The sequence below is a fragment of the Enoplosus armatus genome, chromosome 24 (genome assembly GCF_043641665.1).
Source record: "Enoplosus armatus isolate fEnoArm2 chromosome 24, fEnoArm2.hap1, whole genome shotgun sequence".
Lineage (NCBI taxonomy): Eukaryota > Metazoa > Chordata > Actinopteri > Centrarchiformes > Enoplosidae > Enoplosus > Enoplosus armatus.
In genome coordinates this window covers 9,951,214-9,966,957 of record NC_092203.1, presented here as the reverse complement: position 1 = coordinate 9,966,957, position 15,744 = coordinate 9,951,214, and the positions used below count along the sequence as shown (strand labels likewise).

At 46.9% G+C, this 15,744-nt stretch overlaps 1 protein-coding gene across 1 annotated transcript; it reads right to left on the bottom strand.

Moving 5' to 3' along the window:
• Positions 1-1,690: 1,690 nt before the first annotated feature.
• als2b (alsin Rho guanine nucleotide exchange factor ALS2 b) lies at positions 1,691-15,538 on the bottom strand. Its single transcript, XM_070930448.1, has 34 exons — positions 15,519-15,538; positions 14,769-14,914; positions 13,422-14,410; positions 12,873-13,254; positions 11,452-11,626; positions 11,252-11,348; positions 11,088-11,165; positions 10,765-10,992; positions 10,449-10,620; positions 10,152-10,341; positions 10,003-10,068; positions 9,689-9,851; positions 9,106-9,237; positions 8,790-8,918; positions 8,622-8,645; positions 6,676-6,746; positions 6,520-6,586; positions 6,234-6,436; positions 6,080-6,145; positions 5,892-5,990; positions 5,538-5,702; positions 5,317-5,428; positions 4,736-4,813; positions 4,490-4,623; positions 4,241-4,405; positions 4,041-4,158; positions 3,707-3,864; positions 3,503-3,619; positions 3,244-3,420; positions 3,111-3,168; positions 2,640-2,701; positions 2,378-2,527; positions 1,905-2,001; positions 1,691-1,815 (listed from the first exon to the last, which is right to left on the bottom strand). Exons 1-34 carry the CDS (start codon positions 15,536-15,538, stop codon positions 1,777-1,779), a joined length of 5,127 nt encoding a protein of 1,708 aa, XP_070786549.1. The 3' UTR covers positions 1,691-1,776.
• Positions 15,539-15,744: the final 206 nt, after the last annotated feature.

The window sequence follows — 15,744 nt, the reverse complement described above, 5'->3', positions numbered from 1 at the left end:
TGCTAGATTTTCCAGAATCCTGCAGCTTCACCTAAATGTAGTCCCTTCACAAAGAGGCCTCTGACTGGCATTTATATTGTTAAACCATTTGAGAAAACAAAAGCCATGATGTTTAAAAAAAAAGGCTGGGTCATGCTCTGAATCCCCTCTTAAGCCCTTTTATAAACAGGCATGTGTGACGCAAATCTCAAATAAGCAACAATGTCTGACAGTGCTGTAAATGGTTTAAAAAAAGAACAGTTAGCATTAACAGATGGCGCCGGGAATCAGCTTTGAGCATCACATCTATAAAAACAGTGTTTGCATTAAGCCGACCGCCCGGCTCTCTGCTGAAACACCACCTGCGGCAGGAAGAGGCACCTCGCGTTCATTATTTTACAGATCAACAGATTTTAAGACTTTCAAATGGTGTTGTTTGTCTGCAACGAACACTGTGTCACCAACAATACAACGAATACAGACTATTTCTTCCTTTCCACTGGGAATACAGCTGATCTCTGTGGGGGAAACACACAGATGATATGAAGTCACAAAATCTCATTTACCAACTTTGAAGATACTTTTCAATACATTTTTTTTGCTGCTAAAGACCCCAATTTTAACCCCATACTTTTTCAGATTTTGCCGGCACGCGTCAATACTCATTAATACTGAAAACTGGCTCTCAGATTGTCTCGGAAAAACATCTCTTTTCACTGAACTTGGCTTTTGCTCTGTGTTCCTGCAAAGCATTAAAAGAGGCGATTTTCTCAGCCAGGTTTTGCATTAGGGTGCTATGATTCGTCGGGAGCCGGGACCCAGAGACACAACATAAAAATGGAAAGTTGGAGTAGCTGGTTGGCTGCCAAAGATGGTGTCAGAGCCGGCTAATTTAGCCACTAACTAGGTTTAACTGTATTCCTCTGCCAGCTGGTGTAACAGGAGAATGTAAGCATCATTTAGTGCATGCGGTACATGATGTTGTATAAAGAGAGTATCAAACCAGGTAGTAACCAACCAGCTAGTTTTCATTCAAGTCTTTTCTCTTGTAAAACCGTAAAATACTGCTTGTGGCTTGAAGAACTTGTGTTTTGGGTTAAAGAAACCATTCGAACACTGAGCTAGCTGTCTCAGCTGACAAAGACACTAAATAAAACGTGTCTTCATGTGGGTGTCAGGCGAAGAACAAGAAGTGAAACGATCCCAAATACTGAAGGCCGAAAAGGAAAAGTTTTCACTGTGATGGACCACGTCACTCGGCCAAAAAGTTGTTTTTCACGCTGAAAAACTGATTCTTCTGAAGGAAGAAAATGAGGTCCGGTGTGTCACAGACCGCGAGCAGAGACACCAGAGAACACGCCACTCCCATTGGCACTAAAACAAGGAGGTACGACCAGGTAACAACGTCCGCTACGTCAGGGTTTCCCACAGGAAGTCACGTCAGTCTGCTGTTTCACACTGGACGGTATGAAGTGGCGCATCTCTGGCAGCAGAAGTGATGTGCACCTTCATGATCTGTGGATAAGAGGCCGGTCGAGGCCACTGAAAGGGCAAAGAGTGTGTGTGTGTGTGTGTGTGTGTGTGTGTGTGTGTGTGTGTGTGTGTGTGTGTGTGTGTGTGTGTGTGTGGGGGTCCCCTCTTCAGCAGATGGCGCTGTCGGCAACCTCCTCCGCTTCCCATTGGCCGCCGCTCACACTCGTCACCCCGAAGCCTCACTGATCCTGGCCCCGTGATTGGCTGTGATGGCAGGTGGGACGGCAGCACGCAGATCACAGAGGACGCCCCGCCTCGCTCGTCTTAAGTGATCTTCTCATGCTGGATCTGGTAGTAGCAGGCCTGCAGGTGGAAAAGACACAAATAAAAACACGTAAAATAATCTTTTCTTTCCAAAGTCTTTCTTAGTGTTCAGTTTGTGCGCGTGTTACCTTGAGTGTGGTGAACATGATGCCGTGCTCTCCGTGCTGAACGCAGGGGTCCATCAGGTCTTCGATCAGGCTGACCTCTGACCCCAAGTTCCTGATTCTGAGGACAAAAAACAGCTATAAGTCCGATACGTCTCGACAAGAGGACAAGAGAGAGCATCATCTGATAAATAATCTACTTTTGCCTTTTTTCACATACATTTGTGTTTTTTTAGATTATTTTCATTTTCGATGAATCTCCTGATTATACGCCATTTACTCGTTTATTAATTTTGTTGATAAAATCCTCACAATAATTTTTGCTTTTTTGATCAAGATAATTTCCTTCGATCGCCTGCTTGATTAATCGCCTACTTAAAGCATTTAATGCAACGTTTATCGACTTGTTTTCATATTGTTTGGTTAAAGCAGATCTGTTTCCTGGACCTTTTTCATGAAAAGAATATGTTCTCTGATGTAAATGTCTGTATGCTGACCGTGCACGCAGCACCACGTAGAGGAAGACCGGGAAGAGGTCGTCCATCGACCACAGGAAGTCCTGCTTCAGCAGCGCCTGAACCTCCTGGGTGATCTCCTCAAAGGTGAGCTGGATCACCTGCAGCTTGTCTGACGGGGTGAAAGTTGTGCTGCAAACAAACGAGAAACGGGGGAACTTTGATTTGGGATTTAGCCTTATTCATACAGTTTCTGCGTGCATCTGTGTTTGACTGAGGAAACAAAGGGTCTGACTAACTGTACCTGATCTGCTGTAGTGTTTCCACTGCAGAGGCGAAGCAGGCGTCCTTTGTGCTGGAGATGACCTGGAGGAGACACACAGGCCGGAACAAACACTGCTTATTTATTATACTTCCTGACGCGGATTCAAACTAGACTAAAATACATTCACAATTATTTTTCTTGATCTGCAAAGAAAATAGGGAAAAATGCCCAAAGTAACAGCTTCAAATTGATGGTTTTTCCGACCAATGATCCAAAACTGAAAAATATTCTCTTTACCGTCTCAGAAGACGACAAAAATATTTACATTTGTGTTGCTGGAACCGCAAAAATTTGACTGATTGATTCAGGTTTAGTAACGAGGACAGCATTACAAACATTACAAACCACTGTCATGGATCTGTCACTCAAACTGGACTGGACCTCCTTTGTGTTTGTTTTCGGCCTGAATGCCCACTTACACTCGAGACTTCAATCAAAACGAAACCATACCTGCTGCTTCTCCCCCGCCGCAGGCACAGAGGCAGGAAAGGAAACAGGCCAAAACTTTCTGAGGGGACAAAAAACAGAGGAAGTAAATGTTTAATCTGTTTTACACGAAGCAAGACTCTTTTTCGAGACTTACTGCTGAACGCCCAGGAAGGCGAGCAGGGCGAGGTCAGGCTGCTTGTTGAGGCGGAGGACACACTCCCAGTAGACGTCGTCCTCTCTCTCCTTGTCCAGAGCGTAGAGGGTGAAGAGCGGCGGGTAGAGACGAGGCAGCAGGACGGGAAGCAGCAGAGCCGAGCAGCTCACCACACGGCTGAAAAAGACACATCGGAGAGGTGAACGCGATCCGACTGACCCCTGAGGAAAAGCTTCAAGGGGGCGCCGCTGGTCTTTACCCAGGTTTTGGTGACTCTAGCGGGGCGTCAGTCGATCCTGGGTCCTTCTTGTCCTGGAGGTTGGTGGTCGGCTCTGGAATTAGACCGCCCTCTTCTGGCAAGTCCGGGAAAAGAAACCTACGGAGCATTCAAGAGCACACGTGAACAGATATTCTGCAGCTTTTCCTGCGCGTTCATTGGAAAATGACGCTGTATGTGAACTACCTGACGATCTGGAAGATGCGGTTGAGGTACGACTTGATCTCGTTGACAGCCTGAGGCAGCAGCCGGCGATTCGCTCCAACGCCCACGTAGGTCATCCTGTAGACCGCCACCAGGGTTTCCACCAGCCGGCCCAGTGGGTGGAGGGGGGTGTCACACGCCTGGAGGACATATAGAAGAGTTACAGTTAGTCCACTCAGGGGTCCTCCACTGAATGGACCTAAACTTGTCGCTTTCAGTCCAAAATGAACATAAAATGTAAATGTGCACTCACTCATTATGGATGAACTGAACTGTGAAGGTGTTTTTGGAAGAGGGGAGCGGTTGGTGGGCTCACCTTGATGAGGTAGAGGCGGATGGTGTGATATCGCTCCATGGTGATCGGACCGACGTGCTGCGGGATGACCTCCAGACTCTCCAGGGTCCTGCTGTGACTTCGAGACAACATCTCCGGACTGGGACACACAGACACAAAACGAGAGAGGTAAATGAATGGCCAAGAAAATAAGAGTATAAATGTCAACAGTCTGCGTGTACCTGTCCTGGATCTGTCGTCGGCTGGTGGTGAGGGCCACGGCGATGTTCTCCCAGGCCTTCCAGTTCTCTCCTTGGGCCGGCGCCTCGCAGCCCAGCTGACTCCAACACTCCTCGAACACCGCCTGCCACTTGTCCTCGGCGCACACAGACAGACGGCCCAGCTTCCTGCCAGTACATAAAGCATAACAAGACGGGTAAATGAAGTATAACAAGACGTTTCTGTAGGTTTCTGACATTCTGGGAGCTTACACAGAGCGGGTCTTCTCCTTGTCCGTGTCGAACAGGTGCGGCTTGAAGTAGGACCCCGTCACTTTGAGGCCAGACCCCCATTCGCCACTGAAGGAGCCCTCCAGGTAGTCACCGTTTGCCATGGTGAGGACGCCCTGAAGGAGAGCCAATCAGTACATTAAACTACACTGGAGTACATTTTGCTGCTAATATTTCAATATTTTGGAGTATTTTTAAAGATATAACATGTATCTGCTTTTTAGTCACCTTTCCATTGAGGGTCCAGTCGTCAGAGAATTCCCCCTCGTACGTGGTGTCGTCCTCTGACAGGAGGATCCCAGTTCCCTAAAAGACATCAAGTATAAAACAGCTCCTAAATATACAGAAGCTTCATTTATTATGATTTTCAACAGGACGTTTAAATTTTCTGTTTCACTTCTTCTGCGACTTTAAGCTTGAAAAGCTTAATTTTTCTGTTTAATTTTCCGGTGAACTGTTTTCCTTCTTCATGACCTTCTTATCGATCTATAATGTTCGCCAAATTTTCAAGCCACTTTGGTGAATAACAAACATCAGTGTCTGTTCTAAAAAGCCTGATTAAAAGTCAGTGTTTGTATATATTGAAGCGGTCGACATTGTGAAGGATTTCATGGTTCTTTCACATAGTTTTTGATTTGGTGCACGTCTGTTGGATAAAATCTCCCTCTTAAACTTCTAACACACACACACACACACACACACACACACACACACACACACACACACACACACACACACACACACACACACACACACACACACACACACACACACAAAATGTGACCAAAATCAAAGACAGAGGTGCTCACCATCATCTTATTATCTTTGAAGGCTCCTTCGTAGTACAGGCCGAACTGAGTGACGACGACCCCGGTGCCCTGCCGCAGGTGGTCCTGCCACATGCCCATGTACTTCTCCCCTCTGGATAGAAAACAGATGGTCAGCACAGACATTTTGTGGTATTTTATGCTGGATTTTATTCCCTTTCCTTCTGTTTTTTTCAAACATGAAGCTGACATGTAAAGCGTACTTTGTGATATCATCGAAGACTCCATAGCCGGTCTTCTTGTCCTGCAGCCACTGGCCGATGAAGACACTGGGGGAGGAGGTGTTGAGCTTGCCACTGCGCAGCATGCCGTGGCCGTGTCGCATGCTGTCCTGGAAGGATCCGTCGTAAACTTCGCCGCTGGCGTACCTGCAGACAGACGGAGGATGTTTGCTCTAAGCTGCTTTGAGTCCTGCTGAACTCAACTCTCTTCTAAACTAAATCCTCTTTCTTTGTGCACACTTGTGAACGAGTACTGAAGTAATTTTCCACATTTGCTGCAAAATATAGAAAACAACAGCTTGGACAATAAAGTTCCTAACTGTCATACACACTCACCTGTACGTCCCCAGGCCGTGCATCTTGCCATCTTTCCAGTGACCTTGATAGTGATCGTTCTTGTTGAGCGTCTTATTGGGAGCGACAAATTCCCCAAAGCTAGATGGATGAAGAAACGGCAGCTAAAAATCATCCGACTCATTAAAGAATTACACTGAATTATGATGATGATGATGTCCACCACTCACCCATCCTCCAGCCCGTTCTTGAACGCCCCTGTGTATATTCTCCCATCAGGCCATTTTAGCACTCCCCTGAAAAACAGAATCAATCCTGATCATTATTACATATCAATATCTAAAATATTCTATTCATGCAGACAGAAGGTCGTGTGTGTCCGACCTGCCGTTGGGCTTCCCGGCGAGCCAGCGTCCGTCGTATGTTGCCTCCTTCAGGCGCCCATCCTTATAAAAAGTGTAGGAGGCCGTCCTGGAAATGGGAGGCTCCAACTTTTGCCCCGACCCCGAGCCGACTGACGCCGTGTCCTGCCCCGCTCCACTCAGGGCCTGGTCCACCGCCTGGTTGATGGAACGAAGCCACTTGGCCTGGGATTGAACACATGCATCCAGTTCATTTGAGTTGCATCACATGGAAATGCAGTTTTAAGGTGAGCATTAGAAAGATCTACCTTCTCCATGGGAGAGGAAGCCAGCAGGGTGAACGTCTCCTCTGGTGAGATCACCTTTAACCCGTATCTACTCACACAAACAGCATTTTAAGTTATTTTTCAGTGAAACTCCAAAGAAAACCTGTAAAATGTGACACTGGGTTAAAGCAGACTTACAGGCCAGTGTTCTCCTCTGGGATCGGCTCCACCCAAAGCGTGGCCAAAGGGAAGACGTGATGGGTGGAGAACTGGAGGAGAGGAAAGGCAAAAGAAGGAGGGAAGAGGAGAGAAGGAAGAAGGGAAAGGTGAGTGTTTAGAAATGGAAAGAAACATAATGAATCTTTTTAACATGTCTGCCCACACTGAGACACACTGACACAAGACTAATTGCTATGAATAAGCCCATAAGGTGTGAATGGGCCTTTCACACAAACAGGAGGTGAACTGCAGCCTTCTCTATAAGCTCATAATTAACAAGAAAAGCAGGAGGAAAACTGATGACCTTTAATTTCTAACTGCTTTCTGCAGCAAACTTTTGTTTATTGTTTACATTTCACCCAATTTCCAATAATAATCAAAAAGAAGTAAAGAGGAAAGGTAGAGAAAGAGGTCAAGGAAAGTAGAAAGGAAGAAAAGTAATGGAGGAAGTAAAGGATGCATGCAGGCTGTGAAGTAACTTAGAAGAATGAAGCATCTTGTTAAAGACTGTCAGATTTACTCATGCAAGACAACATGTGTTTCACGTGTTTTTAAAGAGGAAGTCATGCATGCTTTTTCACCAACACCCTGTTTCTCATTCATACAAAAAAAAGGGAAGTAAAGAAAGTAAGTAGAGTAAGAGGAAGTAAAAAGGAAGCAGCAGTGGGACTGAAAGGTGCAGGACAACCACAGGACTGCTGCAGACGAGACGAGACAGAGAGGAATGGACAGAAATGCAAATAGAAAGAGAAAAAACATGGAGACAAGGAGACAAAGCAGGAGAGAGGGAAGGAAATTGCTTTGGAGAAGTGAACCAGAGACTGTTGGTACTTCTCATACGCCAGTTGTTAAATTACAAGTGAACCAACAGCAGAAACCAAGGCTTCAAACGGTAAGAAATGCTCTTTTTTTTTGAGTTTTGGCTTTCAAGCTGGATTAGTTTTAACAGTTGAAAAGATCATTAATGTATAAGAACAGAACTAAAATGCTTTAAAAGCCACTGAGCCTTGGTTATTGTCAGTTCATCCTTCCATGCAGTCTCCTTCAGGTGGAGAGCAGGCAGAGGGTGAAGGTGGGGATAGGGCTGGGTATCACCGGACATGTTTAAATAGTAACGCACCTGTAATCATGACGTTGTACGGCCGTGAATAATTAAAAACTCACAGTCCTCGCTCTGTGCCTCACTTGACTTTGGTTGAAAATTACAATGCATGTATGTTTTGCACAGAACAAAGAATATGGTTTTTATCTCCTATTTCTTACAGTGCAGCCCACAGGAACATTTATATGAAGTATTAACAGTGACAGATAACTTCTGAAACATACATATGACACGTGAGTACTGCTGGAAATTCTTTTAACTTTTATTTACAATCCCTGGTTTGATTACTCGTTAGGCATCAATGTGATGAAGCACTTGAATTATCAGGTGTTTATTTTACTGGATGAGCTAAAAAAAAAAATTACTAGAAATTATAATAATACATTTTATGGTGTCTGTGATATAAAATTACATATGCGTTTGGAGTGAAGGATGGAGGGAAGTAAATAAAGGACAAAGAATGAAGAACAGAAGGAAGTAAAAAGGAAGTCATTGGATTTTATCTACACTGATGAATGCTAGTTCAGACAAAAGAAAGAAAGAAATACGCTTGCTGCATGAAATAAATGATGTCTGATCTGTATCAGCCCCATGAAAAGCCAGCTATGACATCACCTGATTTATACGAGTGTGTGTTTGTGTTGGAGCGAATCTGTGGTGTGTTTAAATGTGAATCGGCTCCGACGGGGTTGAATCCTATGACACAGAGCCCTACGCCCTTCACACACACACACACAGAGGAAAAGGTGGGGTAGAAGAAGAGTGGGACGGGGGGGGGGGTACGTGTCGCTGTGCTGACATTTGCTTCTGGCTGCATACTTACAAGATTTTTACAAGGCGCCACGCCCTGACAGCACGGAGGCAAGCACACACAAACGCTTGAAACACACCAAGTTACATCGTCTGAAATATGGACGGCTTCAAAAAAGTAAAAGAGTTGAAGGATGTGATGAAAAGTGTGTGTGTGTGTGTGTGTGTGTGTGGAGCTGACCTGCGCGTGGACCAAAGCGTCGTTGAAAAGGATGAACCAGTTGACGGAGAACCTCCCGGCGTTCTGCAGGGTCAGAGCTTTGTTGCTGCTCTCGCAGATCAGCCGGCGGTGAGGCTTCCTCAGCGAGTCCTGACGACGCACAATGACATGCATTCAGCAATATGTGGCGTCATGTGACACCTCGAGGGCTCAAGTGTGACGGACACGCTCAGGGGTAATGGAAAGGAACACGCGCGCGCACACACACACACACACACACACACACACACACACACACACACACACACACACACACACACACACACACACAGTTTACCGTCATTTTGCCGGGGAAGCTCTTCCAGAAATGAAAGGTGTAGTCGGCGTCCTTCCTTTTTCTCTTCAGCTGGAGGGCCAAAGACTCGAACTTGGAGCAGCTGTCCTGCAGCTTCTGGTAGTCATTGGAGCACTGACAACACACACACACACACACACACACACACACACACACAAATACTCACCCTGAAACATGCATTGGGATTTTCTAAACAGAGTCAGATTCTGTGGACGTTGCCAATAGAAATATAAATACATCTCTGAAGATTTGAGCTCCAAATCTAAACAATTTTATGGCTTTTTAAGATATTTTATACACTTTTAATCATTTAAAATCAATATTGCCATAAAAATATTGGGTAACATTTTATTTTACCAGTCCCCAGTTTCCTTTTAAGTTCCTAAAAAGATTAGGACGCCTAGAAGAATAAGATTTAATGGTCAATTCTTCCTGAAAAGAACTTTAATTTGGCTTTCTATAAAAATCTATGTATATAAAACAGAGTTATTCTTGCTTTTCAAGATGAATAAGAATGTGAATACAAATTACAACACAAGCAATAAAGAAAAACAATATTACCCACCACTTCAAAGCAGGTGGCCAGTTTGAGCAGCAGCCGGCCGTATTCATGAAGGTGGCGAGTCGGGAGGTAGAAGAGCGCCACCAGGAGGTCGGCCATGGCGGGGTTCTCCTCGCTGCACTCAGACAGCCTCTGGAGCAGCTCAGGACTCTTCCCGAAGAAATCTCTTCAAAGAAAATGTTCACTCGTTATTAGAAACACACTTTTAGAGTGACGTCCTCTTATGTTTTGGCTGTTGGATTGTCACTGTAATGTTGTGTCACAGCACCTCATCAAAGCTGGGTTTTCAGAGAGTGAAATAGTGTGCGTTTGCTCACAGTGAGGGTTTGGTCAAGGTCTGGAAACCTCCCATCACCTGGAAGTTGCCCACAACGCAGCAGTACCTTGATGAAGAGACAGGAATCAGTTTTTTTTAATTAAATATTTTGTTCTAAGATCTATAAATAATGGAATAATGAACACGTACTCGTGGTAAGAGTCGAGGAAGATGCTGCTGTGGTCCAGGACGAGCAGGCTCTTGACATTGCGGCCGCGGCGCAGGTTGGCAGTGAGGCTGGCGGCGTGCTGCCCGGTTAGGTGGCACAAGAGGCTGAATCGGCCCGCCAGAGTCTGCAGGAGCCCGAGAACCACCGGGCCGAGAGCCGAACTCAGAGACTCTGGAGGAGGACGAAACACAAACGGAGACAAACAACAAAAATGCTGATTCAAAGATTTCTGCGTTTATCCTGAAGTTAGTTCTCTCTCATCCGCCGTCTTTTCTTACCCAGCTCCAGCAGGGGGCGTATTATCTGGGTCTTGATGTTGCACAGCTTGCAGTAGAACTTCCTCTCGGCCGACGCCAGCTCGTGGAGGCTGGCGATGAAGCCCATCACGTTCCTGTCAGAGAGCGCCACGCACCGCTGGCCGCCCGCAAACACGTTGCTCACATAACGCAGCTGCAACGCACGAGAAACACTTTGTTTAAGATATTAGAATTCCTCTTATTTTGATCAACTCATATTTAATTGGGCTGACGAGTGAACATCAGTACTTTTACGTACTGAAAGAAAAATGTCTGAATACCAGTTACTTGTCCTTACGTTCATGCAGAAGGGAAGTAGTACAGGCTGCTGGGTGTAGCCGCCCGCCCGCTGCTCCTCTTCCTCTCCTTCCTGCTGACCTGGCTCCTTGGCGTGGCTCTCTTCCTCCCCCTCTTTCACCTGCTGTCCGCTGTAATAGATGATGGGCTGGATGCAGTCTCCGTCCGCGAGCAGGAGGGTGTGTCTCTCTCCGGCACTCACGTCCCAGACCCGGATCCCCTCCGACAGCTGGGAGGGGAAGCAGACAGGAGGAAGAGGAGTTATTGAACTTGTATCTGTGTCTCTGTATCTGTGTGTGTTTGCATAGGAGGTGGTTTTCTCACTTTTGCAAGGCGGGGGACAGTGCTGGGGGAGTCCATGTGTCCAAGCTGACCAGAGCTGTTACTTCCCCATGAAAACACCTGGAAGACAGAAACCCGGTTTTATGTTATCTCCACGGTGAAGTCTATATTTGGCCAACACAGAGTGTAAAAAGCCACAGACTGACCTGAGACTGAGCCGTCACGGCGAGTGAATGCTGAGCTCCGGCCGCCACCCGAACCACCTCCTTGTTGTTCAGACTCTTGATGCACAGCGGCTGTAATCTGCAAGCAGACACATCACACTACTGTCAAGAGATGATTAACATCTTCTGGTGTATAATATATAATATATAATAACACAATATAAAGTATATAATCCTCCTACCTGGACAGATTGTCCCCATGTCCCAGCTGTCCGTGCTCGCAGTGGCCCCAACTCCACACCTCCGTCTGCAGGGTGGGGAACACGTCCTGGGCCTCGGGAACCGCCCCTCCGAGTGGGGTAAGGGCGACTGCACGCATCCTTGGACGGCTGGCTTTCCTCAGCAGCCGCGGGGACACTGTGGGTGCACAGACAAAAAGACAAAAACAGTGTAAATGTTTTTTGGATTTTTGCAAAGTCCTTCTATGTGAAAACCTACTTGGCAATAAACCTGATTCGGAATCTGATTTTTTTCTGTGTTGTAGTTAATGAAGTGTGGAAATCTCAGGTGCAAAGTTCAGCAGAGAAAATCAATGTGTGTGTTATCAAAACAAAAACATGGCCGCACAGAGACAGCAGTGACGTTCAGCTCACATCAGCCATGAGACGCCAAACACATGCTGCCGTCCAGCAGACAGACAACGAGAAGAAGCCGGCAGGCAGCAGACAGAACAAACACTGATATGAAGGGAGACAGTCCTTGTTTGTCCCAGAGAGCTTCTTTGTGCCTTAACATCATTTTGTTATAATTATTGATGAAGCGAAACACCCGGTTTATCATCTAAACTTTGAGTTAAACAGACCCTCGCTGGAGCAAAATGAAACTATGCAAACTAAAGAACTGATCGACCAAAACATGCACACACACATCTTTACGGCCTAAAGGACAGAAACACAAGAAGGTTTGAGATGGAAACACTCCTCAAAGCTTCAACTATGTATTTTAGAAATCCAGGATATATAAACCAAAAAAAAAAAGATTTTTCCTCTTTTTTTTATAGACTTGTTTTCAGGATTCGTCTCCCAATTTCCTCATCGAATCTGATCTTTCAGGCTTAAAACCTGCTGCTCATATAACCCACAAGAGGACGGGCCAAATCCAGATGATGAAATCCAGAGCAAATAATCTCAGGCTGTCTTAAAGGAAGAGAGATACGATGATAGACGGGGGAATATCCACCCTGTTCGGGGTCACAGTCTTAAACCCTGCTGTGCCCTCCAACGTTTTCTTCAAACACAGTCTGACCATACATCTGACGGCTCCACTGGAGGCAGAATAAATATCAATCTGCATTCCTTTGTGCATTCCTCAGTGTTTTTAAAATCACACAAAGGCGACCATTGAGACGGGCTAACCTCCCTCAAACTGGACCAACAAATGAGTGGCACTCACAGCTCAAGTCCTGGGCCACAATTTGCTGTTTCATGACAGCGTTGTGTGCCAGAGTGGAGGTGACATATACAGAATAAAAAAGACTTAACTGTGCATAAAGTGTGAGACAAGCACAAGCCTCTGCCATGTTTCAAGTTGAATGAGGAAGCCTGAAGCGAAGACAGACACACACAGACTGACATCAACCTGCACATGCGCAAGAAGTACTTACGCAGCAGAGTATAGGAGGAGGATAAGAGGTGAACAGCGTATCTACCCTGTGAGAGGAGTCCCGGGAGCGAGAGGCGGCGCCGCAGACCCTCGGCCTCCTCCTCGCGGATGTCCCCTGTGCTGGAGCTCTTCTTGGCCTGCATGGAGTCCTCCAGGCGGACGCGCTCCGTGGTGTTATCGGCCACTCCCGGGACGACGGCCGTGAGCCCCGCCGGCCCGCCTGACCTCGACACTCCTGAGGGCAGGTACAAGTTCATCATCTTTTTCAGGGACAAGGCCTCGTAGGTGGAGGCAACCCGTTCGCCCACCGCAGAGGCGCAGGAGGCCACCAGGCTGTTGAGCGTGGAGCCGTGGGTGGAGGAGGCAAGCCCTCCTGCTGAGGGCTGGAAGAGAAACAAAGCAGAGTCACTGATCAGTTTCTTTATCTTACTGCAGGGTTATCAGTCAAAATCACAATATTTACTACTTATGTCGCCCATGTGAGAGATGCTGCTTTTTTTAATTCTAAACACAGATTTTCTGTTGCCCGAAACTGTGACGTCCAACTCACCAGCAGAGCATGTGCTCCTCCAGCAGTTGCCTTCCCTGTCTGCTCAGCCTGCGTGCTGTCTGACAGTTTCTTCAGGTAGTCTTTGACAGCCTGCTCGTCTGGGTAGGGCGAACCCTTGACCCCCAAAACAACACCACCTTTGGACTCAGCTGAGGCGTCACAGTCTAAGGCTGGCAGCACTCCGTTAGCCAAGGCTAATTCCTCTTTGTCCAGGTCCTGAGGGTAAGTGGGGTCAGAGGAAGGGTCAGCACCTGTCACAGGTGCTGGGGATGTCGAGTTTGAGGTGGAGGTATGGGAGGGGAGGACTGGCTCAGACGGGGACGTTTTGAGCCCCTGTGTCACAGCAGGCGCCTCCAGCATGCCCTCATCCTCAGTTAGCTCCACACCGAGGGGGCAGTAGTGACCATCAGAGATGATGACGTGGTCCTCTTTGTCTGTCATGGTGTACAGCAGCTGGTTACACTGTCTGCATTTGTCCACAGGGGGCCGGTGGATGTCCTGAGGGCCCAGGCAGCGCACCAGAGCCAGGCTGTGTGAAGCCCCGCAGGCCACCTGTAATACATACCTGCCCACCAAGTGCTCAACCTTTTGCGGTTTCCAGACAGGAAAGACGGTGACGTTGAGGCCCAGCTGGCAACCGCTGCCCCAGGCCCACACCTCCCGCTGGACTGACAGTGCCAGGGTGTGCTGCTCCCCGCAGGCCAGCTCCAGCACTGGGACCGTCTGCGGTGGGCTGGTGTCGGAGTCCACCAAAGCGACCGGAGTTGGGTTGGGGACGCTGCTGAGGCCCGACAAGCCGCACTGACCTGAGCCATTGTCCCCCCACATGTGGACGCCACCATCCTCTGTTACGGCGCCGCTGTGGAAGCTTCCAGCTGCGACAGAGACCACCCGCTGGCCACTGAGTGCGCTCTCCAGGGTGGGTTTCGCTGGCTCGGGCACTTGACTCTGCTTCCATGGCAACTCCCCAAAAGTGTACACCTGCCCTCCTGAATTGGGAGCAACAACAGCACGATAGTCAAAGAGGAAGATGTCAACTTGTCACATCAAAAGGTTCAATTTTCTCAGATGTGGAAAAGCTTAAATTTAGAGGCAACTATTTTTTCACCACACAACAGAGAATTACTAATGCCAGTCCCAAAAGTATCAGTATTTATCTAGATTAATAATGATGAAGCCACTCTTTGCATTCATTATTATATATTTTTGCTTAAATATTGATTATGTTTCCTCCCCACTCAACATTAATAAAGTTTCCTGTCATCTCTCTACAGTGTGTTTGTAATAAAAGGCAAACAAATGCCCCACAAATATATTTAAAAAAACAAAAACAATAATAAGTGTTACCTTCCACCAGCAGAACACCATGCCGTGTGCCCAGGGCGACCTGAAGGACAGGCCGGGGGAGGAGCAGCCTTTCTGGGGTGACGCTGTAGGAGTAACCCTTCCAGGTGTGGAGCAGGCCTCGCTCTCCACCATCGTCATCCCCAGAGCTGAGAGATTGACCAATCACAAACATAATGACCTCTATGGCACAGAGGAATAAGATATGCAAGACAATACTTGTTCAACCAGACTTGTCCTTTAATGAACTATCAGGTGCCAAAATGATGGAGGATCCTCCCAAACTATTTGCTCAGTATTATGTTTTGTTAACTGATTCCACATTTATCCCTGAGGGCTGCCAAAGAGAATTACATGTCGTGTTACAAAACATAATATTCTTCATAAAGCAAAATAGACAAGAAACATGCCAGAATATTGGGAAGGACGCAAGTTAAAGTACAGAACAGTACATTTATAAGATGACTAGATCTGAAGGAGAGACAGAGAAGTGTGGATGGCTGAGTAAGCAGGGCAGGAGCAGACAAACTTCCAGCATTTAGCCTGAGCCAGTGTTTCATCTCCTCCTCCTCCTCCTCCTTCTGTGCACCATTACATCTTAACAACAGATGTTTTGTGGGTGAAAGCAGAAGTGAACTTCATCCGTAGGCAATGTCACATGGTGATCACATCCAGGCTGCCAGCCAGATAATGTCAGAGCAACACTTGAGCAGAAAAATCCTCTTTTTTTAGCTGGACTTTGGTTAGACCTACCTCTTCCTCTGGGTTTCCATCAGTGGGGTTTATTCCTCCATCAGCATGTCAGACTCAGGGCTGCTGAATGCAGACCTACAATCCAAACAAAACACACCCCATTAGCTGATAACAAACAGTCCTGCTAGCTCATGTGTTGCTGTCAATGCAAACAAAGTCTGTTTGTCAACCTGAATTTTAGGGGAAACCCCAAAATAAATTGAAAGCAGTTGTAGTTTCATTTTCA

What these genes read in the sequence shown, in the direction of transcription:
- als2b (XM_070930448.1), bottom strand. Translation starts at nt 15,538, where the DNA reads ATGGAAACCCAGAGGAAGAG. An exon ending in TACTTCCCTTCTGCATGAAC is followed by an intron (nt 10,621 to 10,764) that starts GTAAGGACAAGT and finishes CGTGCGTTGCAG; the next exon opens with CTGCGTTATGTGAGCAACGT. An exon ending in GTCTTCGATGATATCACAAA is followed by an intron (nt 5,429 to 5,537) that starts GTACGCTTTACA and finishes TTTTCTATCCAG; the next exon opens with AGGGGAGAAGTACATGGGCA.